This window comes from Diadema setosum, chromosome 10, assembly GCF_964275005.1.
Source record: "Diadema setosum chromosome 10, eeDiaSeto1, whole genome shotgun sequence".
NCBI classification, from domain to species: Eukaryota; Metazoa; Echinodermata; class Echinoidea; order Diadematoida; family Diadematidae; genus Diadema; species Diadema setosum.
The window spans coordinates 4,963,925-4,980,749 of record NC_092694.1 but is presented as its reverse complement, the minus strand read 5'-3'; the positions used below and the strand labels follow the sequence as shown (position 1 = coordinate 4,980,749).

The 16,825-nt window shown below is 35.9% G+C and overlaps 2 protein-coding genes across 2 annotated transcripts in view; both read right to left on the bottom strand.

Moving 5' to 3' along the window:
• LOC140234433 (scavenger receptor cysteine-rich domain-containing protein DMBT1-like) overlaps positions 1 to 16,825 on the bottom strand; it is a 144,913-nt gene that overhangs the window by 51,972 nt on the left and 76,116 nt on the right. Inside the window, 1 exon segment of the mRNA XM_072314478.1 lies at positions 6,337 to 6,355. Coding sequence (XP_072170579.1) covers positions 6,337 to 6,355 — 19 coding nt within the window.
• Positions 1,831 to 6,224, bottom strand: LOC140234371 (MAM domain-containing glycosylphosphatidylinositol anchor protein 1-like). Its single transcript, XM_072314428.1, has 4 exons — positions 6,203 to 6,224; positions 4,191 to 4,325; positions 3,327 to 3,559; positions 1,831 to 1,986 (listed from the first exon to the last, which is right to left on the bottom strand). The coding sequence occupies exons 1-4, from the start codon at positions 6,222 to 6,224 to the stop codon at positions 1,831 to 1,833; spliced, it is 546 nt and encodes a 181-aa protein (XP_072170529.1).

Below are 16,825 nucleotides of genomic sequence, written 5' to 3'. Positions count from 1 at the left end.
TCATAGAAAACACACAAGAGGCTTGTTGGAAATGATCCCCTACAAACAATTATCAATACATTTCAACTAAACAATTACCATACAAATTCATTTGATAAAACAAATGTCAAAGATACAATAAAAACAGAAGAAAAGAGGCAGAGGTGGAAACAATGCATACTTACACTTACAGTTTAAGATACATTTCATCAAAAATATGTTTTTATAAAGCCTTTTAAATTGACGTAAGGTCTTACTACTCTTGACTGTTATATATTAAATGTTATATTAAATATTATATGTTAAATATTATCTCTACCTCGCAAGATTTTATGCTTATATGCAACAGTTTACAAATACATTTATTTTTTGCGCATATGCGATGATAACGCATGAACTAATAAATCAGTTCAAATCAAAATGCTTTGATGAGCAGTGATCCAGACGATCTAAATTTGTGTAAACCTATAGTGAAAGCAGACAAAACTCTCCTTAACTTTTTTCCTCTTTTCTATCATATCTCTACCTCGCAAGATTATGCATAATTATTTGCACGTGTACATATACATGTAATATATGTGCATATACGATGATAACGCATGAACCAATAAATCAGTTCATATCTAATATAACTAAAATTTGATATTTCTTATCATTTTAGATAAAACAATGGAATGAATGAGCTTGAATTCGAATGTGATTTGACATTGTAATAACGAAATTGATTTGTAGAACATGTTGAATACAAGCGTACTGTGAAGAACGACTACGTGATTACACAGATCAATTTACTATTGTGAAAACAAGCATGTACAATGCAAAAACGTAAATTTTAATTTATGACATCCCGACAGGCTTGTACGGTACAATTTTTAGATATGCTGTTTATGCTACAATCTGGGGAATAATCTTGGCGATAGTACAAATGCAATCAAATGACTGCATTTGATGCCTACTGTACAGCATTTAATAGTTCGCAAGTTAAGGTTAGTAAAGGTGATTGGACAAACTATCACTTCCGAGGCAATCTGTATGTACTACTAGCTAACTTTCCGAAGCGCAGCTGAGGAAAGATAGCGTACACATTCTGATCGCCGAGTAATAGTGATATTTAATTGTTATTTTGTCTCATTGCCTGAAAACAACAAATGACAATTTGCTTTATATTCCACATCTATATTTCCTTTTTATTCCATAAATGAAACAATTTTAACTGTCAATAGACAAAGAAAAACCATATGAAACAGGACAGAATGGGGACGAACAACACAGCTAACGAAGTTACAAGGCAGTTAAACTATAAAGTACAAAAAAAAACACGTGGAAACTGCAGATCTAACGTTTAGGTCTAGCTAGATTCAAGACCTATCCTAGGTAGGTCTGGGTGTCTTTAGGGTTATTTTGTGTTCCCTTAACAATCGTGTTCTCGGTAATATTCTGAAACACTAACAAGGCAAAATTCCAACAAGGCAGCTAGCTAGGCTACGAGCACGCACGGCAACATACATGACTGTACATTATACGAGTCAACATTAGACGAAGCTGGCAATTACAACAATTAATAATCGATACATAGACCTACTTACCGCGCACTGCGGCACCGAAATAAAAGTGCGTTACTCTCGGACTATCACTTGACCTAGGTCAAAGGTATAGTCCACAGTGTTACACACTTTTATCTCGTGCATACTCAAAACAGTAACTATAAGTGATTACACGTTAGGATTGTGTGGACTGAAGAGATTAGCGAAACAAAGGGACTATCACCATATCGAGTGCAGCGAATTGTTCTTCTCAGGCAATGTGATTGGCAAAAACTACCCTAAATCAGCTCTTGACTAATCCTCTTGGCTAGATTTTTGGTATGTGGAAGATAAACGATATACCTTGTTGACAGGATCCCTGAGAAAGCACAATGTCATCTATGGCAATGTCGCCTTGGTAGCCACTCCCGCATACACCTTCCATGGTAATGTAGAATGGTTGGGTGTCATTGTCAATGGGGAACTGGTGATGAAAAACAAAACAAACAAACAAACAAACACAAAGTGATGTTGCACTTTCCTATGAAAAGTGTTACGTAGCCTTGATTTCGCCATAACATCGCACACAAATCTAAAACTAAAGAGTATGATTGTTAATCTTTTCCACCTCATGAGAGAGATACAATCAATTTCTCTGTAAAAAAAAAGATTAAAAGGTGAATAATGACGTTTTCCGAGAGTTCCCAATCTCCGCATACTTGACACAAGACCTATCAGCATTCTATTGCCAACACTTTAAAGAAGAAGAATTACCAGTAAGGTTTGTAACATACAGACTATCAAACAACTGACGCACTTGTACTTTACAAGAGAAATTGCATTTTTATTGTATATATGTTAACAGCGTTTGCTAAAAAAAAAGAAGATTGTTTACACCCTACATAACAAAACCAACAAGAAGAAGCCAGACATGGATTTTAGTTAACTGTAGATTCTTTAAAAAAAAAACAGAATTTGAGCTTTATAACTTGTTCAAATGGACTCTCCAAACTTATTCTAATATTGGAAAGAATTAAACTGTGAAGTGACAAAAGAGGCTCTGAAGTACAGGGTCTGTTCAAGCGCTAAGACTTAACCAACCCGTGCTACCTTTGCGATGAATGGAACACCAAAAACAAACAAACAGACAGACAAGCAAACTAACAGACAAAACATAAAATAGGATATAATCGACCATAGCAACAACAATGAAGGGATTATGGGGTTAAGCTTAAATTAGATTAAACATGCTTCATTAAAACATTCGGTAGATACGGGATTAATGCCAACGTTCAAAACAGTAATATTATCCTTTCTACAGTTATCACACGTGTTGAAAGTGGAGAGTATATGGACAGGGTTTGTGGGAAATAAAAAGAAGAATCTATGCCGCACACCTGATTGCACTATTGCACCAGAAAGTGTTAGAGAAAAAACAGAAAAATACACAATTTTTTGTTCGTTTTATGATCGCAAACTTTAGTATAATGTAGAAAAAGGCTTCCTCTTTCATAAAATTTGAAAAACTCTGATTGGCTGGGTTGACCCATTTTACCTATTTGCAGTCCTAAAACTAAATCAGTGCGTGCGACTTTTTGTTGGTTTTGCGATGCAAGGTCACATTTAGTATCTACTTCTTCTTCTTCTTCTTCTTCTTCCCTCCTCTCTCTCTCTCTCTCTCTCTCTGTCTCTCTGTCTCTCACACATACTACCATTTCAAGGCTGCAAAATTAGTGTTGACATTGAAACTTGATAAAACATTTTTTTTTTCATGTATTCATATATGAAAGTACAGTCTTGAGAAATGTCCCTGTCGTAACTTACCTGTGCTTCATACCACGCGTTTCCGCTAGCTCCAGTCAGTGAGAATAAGACGTCATTTGAACGTGGTGTCGTTGATGCTGACTTGTAAACATTCAGTGAATTAATTGTGCTACCGTACATATGATACCAAAATGTCAGACATTGGGGTCCGTAACGATACTGAGCTGGACTCGTTAGGCGTGCGTCTTCTCCATGAGAACGTGGAGATGTCTCGATGTACATGTAATATCCATCTACAATTTGAAGTCAATACATTTGAATCAATACACTAAAGCAAACATAGTAAGAGCAAGATATTAGAATGCAGTCCATTCTTTCGAAAGTTCATTATTCTGATGGTTCGACAACCAGAAGGATTTTTGAAATCCAAAATAAGGCATAGCTCTTTATTCTGAAGGTAAGTTTACAGTGACATATAACCAAAGTTTGTTATTTCGATTGCTTATTAATTCGAAAATAAAGATGATACTGATTTGAAGATTCCGTGACTTGTTAGTGCCATCGAACATATGATATATTAGATATGGATCGGGCATCATTATGCTTTAGGTGGCCCGAAATCTAGTTTGAGTTGATTTTGGCCTCGGTCGAGACCAATGTCGAGCCCTGACATATCATTCATTATCAAAAATAGTATCTATTCATTTTTTATGTCATGTACGTAAAACTGTTCTATATAAAGTGCAAGGAACAGGCAACAATAAATGAAAAAAAAAAGAATGTAGACAGTTGCCAGCGTTTTATCATTTTTAGAAAAAACAAACAAAACAAACAAACAAACAAACAGAGCAGTCACTTCTGTTAGGTGCAATGGGCATTAAAAATGTAACAACAACAAAATAAATAAATAATACAAGAGCTTACAGCCGGTTGTATGGTCCCCGCTAGGTCCTGTGTTGGTCGACCAGGTACCTCCACTATTACGAGACCAGTCAAAGTCATCATAATATGACTGCCGCCAGCCACAGGTATCGTATTCAAAGTCACAGTCAATGTTGCCTGACCGTGAGATATAGTAACGTAGTGTAATATTGGTTATATTCTTTTCTTCATAATTATGAAGAGCTCAGTTGCAAAAGGTAGTAGGCCTACATCCATTTTCCATCTTCATGTACTCATTGTTAGGACCTCTTTACACCTATACTAACGCAAATCTGAATTTCCAACCAGAAAGTGTTTAGAAATTACATTTAAAAATCAGTTGGGTTTCAAAAGGTGCTCCATCCACTCCAATGACATCATCGGAAAACTGACCAATCAGAGAGCAGAGTTGACTTGGCCCTCTCCCATTGTCTACTGACTTAATCTGTAAACAATAGAAGTTGGCTTTTGGCGTTTGGGCTTTGTGTTAAAATCACCACGCAAATCTGACAAATATCTTGAAAAACTAATCACATTTTGATGAAGCAATGGAAGGAAAATGAAGGAGATCTCATTGACAAAACAAAACATCCCAAGAAAAGGATCAAGAATAAAAAGGAATAGACAAGGGCAAAGGAGAAACAGCGGAGAGACTGGACAAAATTACGCGACTTTCATGTAGTCCCACGTACTGCATTTACTGTTAGTTACCGGTACTGTGAGTTACTGCTAGGGTGTTGAGTTTGCACCATAAATTGTCCCCATTATTAGTACATGTAAAACACTTCGTAGATATGGACTATACCTTTTATAAATGGATTCAAAGCTAAGAGTGTTGTTACAACTAGTCCGAAAGCAAAGTTACTTTGTTAAATGTATACATCGCAACGGCATGATCTATGAAATTCTGACATCCCTACCAACAGCGCTTTACCTGTGAGGATGCAGGAGCCTGTGCTATTCTACACGTGCATAATGTAAAGTACCAGGGCTGGCAAAGTACGTAGTGGCATGAAGCTTTGAACACTTGAATCGATTTCATTCTTGTAAATTACACATTTTATTTATACAATGTCACAGAGGTAATACTAAATGTGTGTTTAGTATAGGTGACAATAATTATTACCTCTCGACAATCTTGATTTTATCAGCTTTTAGATTATCAGATTTACCTTACCTGATAAAGAGCATACCAGAATGAAATTCATGTAATGAATTCAATCACAGCGTTAAGAAAATACAACACATTAAGATACTGCTTTTCCACCTTTATCCTTCGAATTTCCATTGAAAAACATTAAGAAAAAAATAATGAAAACAGTATTCTTGAGACTTGTAAGGGGAGAATTCATAGAGAGAAAAATAGCCAAAAATCAATACAAAGAAGAAAAAGAAAGAAATCATGAGAAAAAGCTCGAGAAGGAAGAGAGAAATCACTTGGTGAGATATTGTAAACCTCACCATCTATAACCGTTTACACATAATGGACCCCCCCCCCCCCATGCTGAATGGATTAAGAACATTTGAACCATGTGGAAATTGATGGACTGCTTATGATCAATGACAATCATTCATTCAAAATTGGGGCATTAGCTGTACACATTGGTTTGTTTTTTGTTGCTGCTAAATAGGGCAGGGCATTGTTAATTATCTATCTATAAGACTCAGGACTTCGTATCCCATCCCTATCAAAACCATTGCTGGAAAAAAAAGTAATCCGCGAAAAATGTCATAACATCACACTGAATATATCTCTGGTGTGTGAAATTTCGGTTTCAAAAGGTACTACATCCAGTTTCGGTTTCAAAGGTACTACATCCACAAAAATTTACAAATGATTAATTCATTAAAAATAAATGTATGGACCTGGATTTTCTTTGAGAGCGGTTTTAGTGTTGTATCATATAGCAGTATAATATGGGGAAATATCATCACAGTCTGAGCTTGCTAAACATGATAATTAAAAAAATCACGTTTTTCTCAGAACTTGAAATCATGGATGTACAATGTAGTACCTTTTGAAACCGAACTCTTCATATTTATTATCTCGACATATCAAGTGACATTGATACATAAAACACTTACAGGAAAAGTATTGTTACGATTTTTTAAGACAACACAACATTATTATCAGCAGTAAGAATTTTACTTTCATTTTTGCAGGCTAACTTAATTACTGCATATCACAAAACAGTGGGTAGTTGGATACTTATGTTAAGGCGATAATAACGGAAATTGTGAAAACTGTTATCATGGAACAGATCTCCACATATCTTACCGTTGAACGGTGATGTTGTTGGTTGATAATATCCATCCGTTGTGGGATTTAAATCAGTTACTTCTAAGTGAGAAAAGGCAAAGACAGCTGAGATGTCAAAAACCAGTTCCTCTGTCAGATATTACATCTAATCACCTATTCATGCTTTAAGAAAAAAAAATAGAGAAAACCAGCTGGTCTCTCAAGATATTACAGAAGGTTGGACGAAGAATATTTCATCTTACTTCATACGCTAAATATCCTGCATCCTTTAGACATAATTATTATGGTAGCATGCAACACACCCGACGGTGTCGTCTTTCACTCCTACAAGACATGCTTGACCTAAAATCAAGTCAGGTATCGGACCCGAACTATTTTCCTCGATCGAATTTTTGGATCCTTTTCGTTATTGCGAAGGTTCGTTATTGCGAAGGTTCTTTATTCCGAAGGTTCGTTAATCCAAAACACACAAATTCCCTATACCTATAATAGAGGTATGTTAATCCGAAATTTAAAAAGGGTTCGTTAATCCGAACATTTGTGGCGTTTTTCCGAAGGTTTGTTATTCCGAAAAATGAAATAGGGTTTATTATTCCGAAGGGTCGTTAATCAGAAAATGAAATAGGGTTCGTTATTCCGAAAGTTCGTTATTCCGAAATGATATAGGGTCCGTAACGAACCTTCGGAGTAACGAGCTTTGTTTCATTTTCGGATTAACGAACCTTCGGGATAATGCACCTTATTTCATTTTCAGATTAATGAACCTTCGAAATAACAAACCTCATCATATTTTCGGATTAACAAACCTTCGGAATAACAAACCTTTGGACTAAAGAACCTTCGGAATAACGAACCTTCGGAATAACCAGCTGTAACCGAATTTTGTGCATATGTATTTCCCTTTAAAAAGAGTTTACACCTACGATCCATCTTTTTTTTTTTTTCAAATGTTGACTTATTTGGTCTATGGCTGGTTTTTTTTTTTCTTCTCTGAACAGCTTTTTTGTTTTTTTGATTGACAAAAAGAAACATGGAAACTGAACTTGCCTTTTGATTTCCCATTGATAGGTACTTTCCCACCACAAGCAAAAACATACCTTTTCTCCTATTATAGCGTACACTAAGAATTATTTTCGTTGCTCACTTCCAAGGAAATATCTTTGTCTTCAATAGGACAAAACATAGAGAGAAATTTTAATGTCCTCAAACACATATTGCTATCTGAATATCATCAATGAAAAACTAATGATATCCATATTTGTTTATATTTGAAAAAAAAAAGTTGAAATACTCATTTCAAAAGTCACATGACTATGACATTTTGAATGGACTTCATGTAAAAGGAAATTACGTGGTGATTGCCAATGCATAGGTGACACATACAGATTTAGTCTTCAATTTACTTACCATTCTAGGTTTTTATGATAAACGTATATAATATACGGACACATTGTACCGTATGGTACTTATGTTAATTAAATTACAATGAGAAATGTACGCAATAATCTTTTGCCTTGATCAAAACAAATCTTACCGGTGATTGGTGGTATTGTCGCTTCATTATCACTGTCGACTGTGGCAATCCATTGAGTTAGTTCTATGTGAGAATAGACAATGAAAAAAAATGTCAAATGATAAAACATTTTTCAAACGATTTGCTTAAAAGAAAATAAAAATAAATACTGAATCACTTTACCCTTGCACAGCGTGAGAGATATTGGTCTTGTAAGACTGCAATTAAAAAATAAACAATTACCAGACAGTTTTATGATAAAAGAATTAAAACGAACTTCAACATATCAACAAACATTTTGTAAAATTATTTCAACACGTTGCACTATTAAAGAAGCTACATACGTGAAGAAAATTGAGTTGATAATTGTAAAGACCATGTAATTTATTTCTTAACTGGTCCTACCTTCATACACTGTGGTCACTTCATTTACACATGTGTCGTTATAGTCAGGACAGCAGTCTCTGAAGCTTGTACAAATCTCGTCACAGTAGCAGCCGCCTGAGGATACATAGCAATTCAAGCTGTTGTCCACATCACAACAGTGCCCTTGGCATGAACCTATCGTCGTGATATTTGTGGCCACAAGGAAGGGAAAAAATGCAAAACGTCACTGTTCCCGAAAAAGAAGTACCAATGTATACGTCCACATTGTGCCGTAGTAGTTTTGGAAAGATCTGTCTGCCTTCATCTGAAAACGAAAACTAGCATAATACGTATTCGTAATAGAAACCTACGATAAACATAAATCTAGTCTAAATGAATATGGATAATTGCAAAGCGATCCTTGAAGTAGGATGAAAGAAAGGAAACCACAACAAAATACCAAACTTAGCCAAATGATGACGTTCTTGCTATAAATATCATACATCACTAAAAAATCTTTAGTTTTTTTTTCTCTGTTTTTCAGAAACGAAATACATTAATCTATAACAGCAGCGGAGACCTCTTTATGTTGAAGACATCAAAACATATCAGCGAGAACGACACTTGTATATGTGAATGACAGTGTGTGCGTCTATTTCACTATTATCTAAGTGGGCTATCAGAATTTCTGCATTTAGCTTCACAGTTATTTGGTTGCATTCACTGTGAAATGCTTTTAAACCTAAACCAGGCCGGGCTTTTATAGCCGTTCTGTCAGTAGCCGGGCCCGCCTGGGAGGAGGCGTCCATCTCGCAATCTCGCAGAAAATTGACACATAGTATATTTCTGTGGCGCAATCGATCAAACTATGTTAAGAAACAAAATCTGTATTATTTTTCTATATTTTATTCACTCATTGATACTTTTTTTTATTTCCAACAATTTTCTTGAAAAAAGATGGTATAAATATCGATTTCTTATGTATTTTATTATTTCATTAATTCCTCTGGTATCTAATCTTAACTATATTATTAAGTATTTCGATCTTTAGGTTTCGTTTTGTTTCGTTTTGTTGTTGTTTTTTGTCTCGATTGATCACAGATTCGTTTTAAGCATAATTATGCTAAAAAAATAATTTTCTGTCAAGGAAAGTTAAAATAATCATAATAATCATTTAAATGAGGTGAGAAAACTCAATTTGCATTGACTGTGTACACAAAAATCACGTTTGTGAGCCACCTTCGCTTTAGCCTCAAATGTGATAAATTCCTGTTAGGTGATTTCCTTTCTTTTCAAGATACTGAATTTGCTATAGACGTGAAGAATATTGTAAAGACTAGGATTTATCAGATTTTTTTTTTTTACTTGCCTTCATGCACTGTAAAGAACTTCCTCTCGACACACATAATTGCTAGCTTTACTTATATGACTTACAGACTTGATCAAACCCAAAAATGTTTTTTGAAGACAACTATAGCGACAAAGATTTTTATTTTCTTTAAAGTTTTCTAGGCTTCCCAATTGCAGGTAACTAGACGGCGTCAGGTTGGCACGGACATTCAAGTGATTTCAAAGTGAGTGTCATATGTTTATAATCTTTCCATACTGATCATAATACAATATATCTTACCATTAAGCGGGGATGTAGTTGATATTCCAGTATTTGCGTCCACTGTGGTAACCGAATCAGTCACTGCTATTTGAAAAGAGACAAGGACAAAAAAAAAAAAAAAATCCTCAATAATTATGTACTTTATTCTAACATTACTCAAAATCTCAGAAATTACTCAAGTATTTAAAGAGAATAGAGACTGGATGTTTGTGGTCAAAGAATAAAAAGAAAGTAAGAAAAATTATGTGTATTTACTGTTTCCAAAGAAAAATGAAAAAAAAATTGACAAGACTACTTTGTGTTTTAATGATTTTATTCTAAAAAAAAAAGAGAAATTACGTGTATTGATAACATTTGGCATTATACCCTCTCTTCTTTTTTTGATTTGGTGTACCTGCAAATAAAAAAGTCACATGAATATGAAGCTTTAAATAATTGAACTTACAATCTTGAGAGTGCAAACAAACGACAGCATTTGATATGCCTAGTGTACAATGTTTTAATAGTTCAAAAACAAATATTCACATATTAAGCTAATAATCAACGCTGATAAAGGTGATCGGACAAACTGACACTTCTGAGGCGATCTGGATGTACAATGTAGCTATCTTTCCAAAGCGCATGCAGCAGAGGAAAGTTAGCGTGCACAATAGTCATTCAGATCGCCGAAGAAGTGATAATTTTTCTCATTGCCTGAAAACAAAATTTTATTATTTGCTTTATATTCCACATTTATATTCAATTTCTAATCCACATCTGAAACTATTTAAACTACTTATTAAAAAAAAAGGATATTGAACAAGATGGGGCGGACACCGAAGCTAACGGGATTAATAAGACTAATGGGGTGTTGCAAGAAAGTTGCAATCAATTGCAACTTGCAACTGATTGTCACTGGCCAATCAAAATCATTGTTGCATGCATGTCTTCTTAATAGGGCAGACCCTGAGCCAATCAGAATGGTTGTCTTAAAATTAGCAATTATTTGCAATTTATTGCAACTTTTTTGCAACACCCCATAAGTATAAAAACATGAATGCTGCAGATGTAACATTTAGGTCTAGCTACCTATCCCAGATAGACACCGCTGGCGCCACGTTTTCAAAAGTTAAGGGGAGCAACTTCCGAGTTTCATAAGCAAACAAGCATCCAAAAAGGTCTTCCCTGATGAAAAAAAAAAAAGGTCTTCACTGCAAACCTTACCGCGCTCACACTTCAAGATTTGTATTTATTATCTATTTTTCCAGTGCACTCACGCACATCTGGGGTAAAAAGAAAGTAGGGGAAAAAAACAAAGTGGTGACACCTTATGTATCCATCTGTATGGTGCAAAAACACCGCCCATGATAGGTATAGGTATCTTTAGGGCTTAGGCTACGTTCCCTCATCAATCATGTTGTTGCTAAAAACGTTGAACATTTTGAAGCACCAAATTTCAACAAGGCAACTAGACATCGTAAGGCGTACACGCATGATGACATTCGAGTTGCATAAGACGTAGCTGACAAATACAACAAATTTGTACACCTAATTACCGCTCACTGCCGCACCGAAATAAAAGTGAATAATTATACTCGAACTATCACTTGACCTAGGTCAAAGGTATAGTCTGCAGTGTCACAGTAATGCACGGTTATTTGGTGTGTAATCTAAACTTTAATTGATCATGCGTTAGGGCTGTGAGGACTGAAAAGATCAGCGAAACAAAAGCGACTTTCACAGTAATGAGTGTAACGAACTTTTCTACTCAGATGATGTGATGGGTAAAACTACCCTTTACAATGAGCTCTTGACCAATCATATAGTAAGATTCTTGGTATGTGGAATATATTAATAATATACCTTGTTCGCAGGATCCCTGAGAAAGCACAATGTCATCTATGGCGATGTCACCAGTGAAGCTACTTCCACGTACACCTTCCATGGTAATGTAGAATGGCTGGGTGTAATTGTCAATGGAGACCTGGTAATTAAAAAACAAACAAACAAACACAAAGTGGTGTTGCACTTTCTTTCCTATAAGAATGTTACGTAGCTATGATTTCGCCATAACATCGCATACAGATTTAGAACTAAAGAGCATGATTGTAAATCTTTTCCCCCTCCTATACAGAGAGCTATCAATCTTTCTCTGTTAAAAAAATGAATAAAGATAAAATTATTAAAGGTGAATTATGACGTTCCTGGGAGTTCGAAATATCTCCGTATACTTAAAGGCAGCCGATCGCCATCCCTAATGGTACGTAAACTCCGAACGACCGAAGTTTGTGTAATGCTACCACTGAGACAAGTTTTAGTGTATGTGTGTGGTGTGTGTGTACGCATCATACACAAACATTGTCACCGCGAGCTGCGGTGATTGGAGGAGAGAGGCCAGAAGACGCTGCGGCGTGTGTGTGTGTGTGTGTGTGTGTGTGTGTGCGTGTGTGTGTACGCATCATACACAAATATTGTCACCGCGAGATGCGGTGATTGGAGGAGAGAGGCCAGAAGACGTGTGGCTCTTTTGGCCTCTCTTCATGCGCATGCGCACTGAGAGTGTGCGTCCATTCGGAAGCTCTCGGGACAGCCATTTTGGGTTAGGAGATAAGCACAGGGAGCTCTCTTGTAGCCTACGGTATTTTCGCTGACCCATTGAGCCAGCGCTATTCTCATTCGGGAGTCACTACATTTGATACAGAATGGGGGAGGCAGCGTGTTGCGTTCGTCTCCGTGCCGCACAAACCACTCGCCACGACCGAGTGTCTTTAACACAAGACCTATCAGGATCCTAGTGCCAACACTTGAAAGAAGAATAATGACCAGTCAGGTACGTAACACACAGAACATCAAACAAGTCACGCACTTTAAATTTTACAAGAGAAATTAAATCATTTTAATGTATGTTAACAGCGGTTGCTATCAAATGACGTCTTTTATTTGTGACATAATGTGTGAGCATGTATCACAAAACTAACATAAGTCGCCAGACATGGATTCTAGTTAAGAGTAGACTCTAAAAGAACAGACTTTGAGCTTTAGAATGATGTATAACTCAGTCCGAATGGGCTCTCCTAACGTATTCTTATATTGGAAAGAAACCACACACTCGAAAAACTGAGAAGTGAGAAAAGAGGTTCTGAAGTACAGGGAACACCAAAAAACAACAACAACAAAGCAACAAACAAACCATTAAAATAGGATGTAAGGACCTGAGCAACAACAATTCAGGAATTATCAGATTAAGTGCTTTACCAAAACAGTCTGTACATACTTTATGCCTACATTCAAAGCAGCAAGATTATATAAGTTCAAGTTGTTACACTTGGTAGTGAAGAGTACGGACGGGATTGGTTGAAATAAAAAGATAAATCTATGAATCACACCTGATTGCATTATTGTACCAAAAAGTGTTCTGGGAAAAAAAATACGGCAAAAAGCACTATCGTCTGTTCATTTTGTGACCCTAAACTTAGGATAATGTAGGATAATGTAATGAAGGATGCGTTTGTGTTAAATTCTACCGTTCATGCTTATAATACGCGTAAAAGTAATCTCATTCATCAACCCTTTGCAAGAACTCAAACTGCCCAAAATTCATTTGTATATGTTTGTATTAGAGAATGGAATAATTTGCCATAGAGAATTAGGTCAGCCTCATCACTATCCAACTTTAAACGTACATGTCGCATTTATCTTGAGGGAAATTTGTAAAACAAGAATGATCAGGGAAGCTGAATTTAAAAGTATAGTAAAATAGAAAGTATCTTTCTGCAATTTCATGTAAATTATATGTATGTGCATGAGAGTTTTTGTGACACGTGTTTGTGTGATTGAATGTGTGTGTGTGCGCGCGTGTGTGTGTGTGTGTGCTTGTGTTGCATCTGTCCTATGTAAATATGTTATTATTATACTTCTTGTTAATATGTTTAAAACTTTAGTATGTTTCGCTTTGTTTTATATGTTTATCCGGGACCCCTTTTTTACAAGCTCTGCTTCTTTTGGGGTCCCAAACCATTCATTATTCTTAATGCTGTATCCTTTTGTAAAATGTCAAATGTTTAATGAATTGGTTAAATAAACTTGAACTTGAACTTGAACTTGAACTATGATTGGCTGGGTTGACACATTTCACCTATTTGCAGTCCTACCAGTGCAATGGTAGCGTGTGCAACTTTTTGTTGGTTTTGCGATGCACGGTCATATTTAGTATCCACTTCTTCTTCTTCTTCTTCTCTCTCTCTCTCTCTCTCTCTCTCTCTCTGTCTCTCACACACACTATCATTTCAGGGCTGCAAAATTAGTGTGGACATTGAAACTTGATGAAACATTTTTTCATGTATTTATATATATGAAAGTACAACCTCTTGAAAAATGTCCCTGCCGTAACTTACCTGTGCTTCATACCACGCGTTTCCGCGAGCTCCAGTCAGTGAGAATAACACGTCATTTGAACGTGGTGTCGTTGATGCCGACTTGTAGACATGCAGTGAATTGATCGAGCTACCGTACATATGATACCAAAATGTCAGGCACTGAGGCCCGTAACGATACTGAGCTGGACTCGTTAGGCGTGCGTCTTGCCCGGAATAACGTGGAGAGGATGTCTCGATGTACATGTAATATCCGTCTAAAATTCAAAGGCAATATAAAAAATCAATACACTGAAGTGAATATAGTAAGAGGAAGACATTAGAATGCAGTCAGTTATTTCGAAAGTTCATCATTCCGATGGTTCGACAACCCGAAGGATTTTTGACACCCAAAAGAAAACAAGGCTTTTTATTCTGAAGGTTAGTTTATCCTGACATACAACCGAAGTTTGTTATTCTGATTGCTCATTAATTCGTAAATAAAGATGATACTGATTTGAAGATTCAGTGACTTGATGGTGCTTTCGAACATTCGTGCATCATTATACTTTAGGTGGCCCAAAATCTAAGTTAAGCTGAATTTGGCCTCGGTCCGAGGTAATGTCGAGCCCTGACATATGGTATTATTCATTATCAAACATAGTATCTGTTTATTTTTTTTTTTCATGTACGTAAAACTTTGTTTATCATTCGAAGAGAGCTGGCAGCGATTTTTTTTTTCAGAGAAAAAAAAACACAAAAAACAAACAGATCAAACACTTCTATAAGGTGCAATGGACATTAAAAAAATGTAACCAAAAAGAAAAAAGGCAATAAATGCTACAAGTGCTTACAGCCGGTTGTATGGTCTCCACTTGGTCCGGTGCTTGACGAGGAGGTATATCCACTGTTACGGGACCAGTCAAAGTCATCAGAATATGACTGCTGCCAGCCACAGGTACCGTATTCAAAGTCACAGTCAATGTTGCCTGACCATAAGAGATAAGTAACGTAGTGCAATATTGGTCTTTTTTTTTTTCCTCCTTCACATATATTTGGACATATCAGGTAACATTGATACATCAAACACTCACAGGGAAAGTATGATTACTTAAGACAACACAACATATCAGCAATATGTATTACACCTTTTTAATTTTACTTACATTTTTGCAGGCTTACATAGTTACTGCATATTACAAAACAGTGGGTAGTGGGATAGTTTTTTTAAGGTGATGGTAACCGAAATAGTGAAAATTGTTACCATGAAACAGATCTCTGACATACAACGTTGTATCTTACCGCTGAACGGTGATGTTGTTGGTTGATAATATCCGTCCGTTGCGGGACTTAAATCAGTTACTTCTAAGTGAGAAAAGACAAGGATAGAGAAGACATTACATGTAATCACCCTTTCATGCTTTAGAAAAACAGAGAAAAACAGCTGGTCTCTCAAGATATTACAGAAGGTTCGACGAAGAATTTTCATCTGACATCATACGCTAAATACCTTCATTCCCTTACACACATGAATGTCAGAATAGTCCCCAAGTGTTACAATTCTTGTCATATTTTACAAAAGGCATGATACTCTCACGACCTAACAAACTTGAATTCACAAAGCAGTTTTGTTGGCATAATCGCATTGCAGTAAGATTTGTAGCTGTATGTTAGCATTCCACACACCCCTGGGTGTCGTCTTTCTCTCCTACAAGTCAGGCTTGACCTAAAATCAAGTCACGTATCGGACCCGAACTATTTTCCTCGATTGAAAGTTTGCCTATGTCTTTCTCATCAAAAAGAGTTTAAACCTACGATCCAATTATTTCAAATGTTAACTCATTTTGTATATCGCTGCTTTTTTCTTCAATGAACAACTTTCTTTGGGATTAACAAAAAGGAAAACGTGGAAATTGAAACTTGCCTTTTGATTTCCCATTGATAGGTACTGAACGCTACTTTCCGGTCATGAGCAAAAACATACCTTTTCTCCTACTATAGTGTACACTAAGAATTCTTCTCGTTGCTCACGTCAGAAGTGAAATATTTTTTGTCTTTAATAGGACAAAACATAAAATGAAAGCTTAATGTTTTCAAACACATATTGCTATCGTTAATATCATCAATTTTATGACATCCTTGTGACATCCTTATTTGTTTCTTTCAAAAATATGTTGAAATACTCATTTTGAATATCAAATGATTATGACATTTTGAGTGGACGTCTTATTAAAGATAACTACATGATGATTGCCAGCGCATAGGTGACACAGATTATAAAGTCTTCAATTCATTTACCATTCTAGGTTTTCTGATAAACGTATCTAAGGATACATTGTGCAGTTTGATACTTATGTTAATTGAATTACAACGGAAAGCGCACTCAACTATCTTTTGCCTTGATCAAATCAAATCTTACCGTCGATTGGTGGTATTGTTGCTTCATTATCACTGTCGACTGTGGCAATCCATTGAGTTAGTTCTATGTGACAATAAACGATGACATTAAACATTTTTTAAACCATTTGCTTGTAAAAAAAAAAAATACTGAATCAC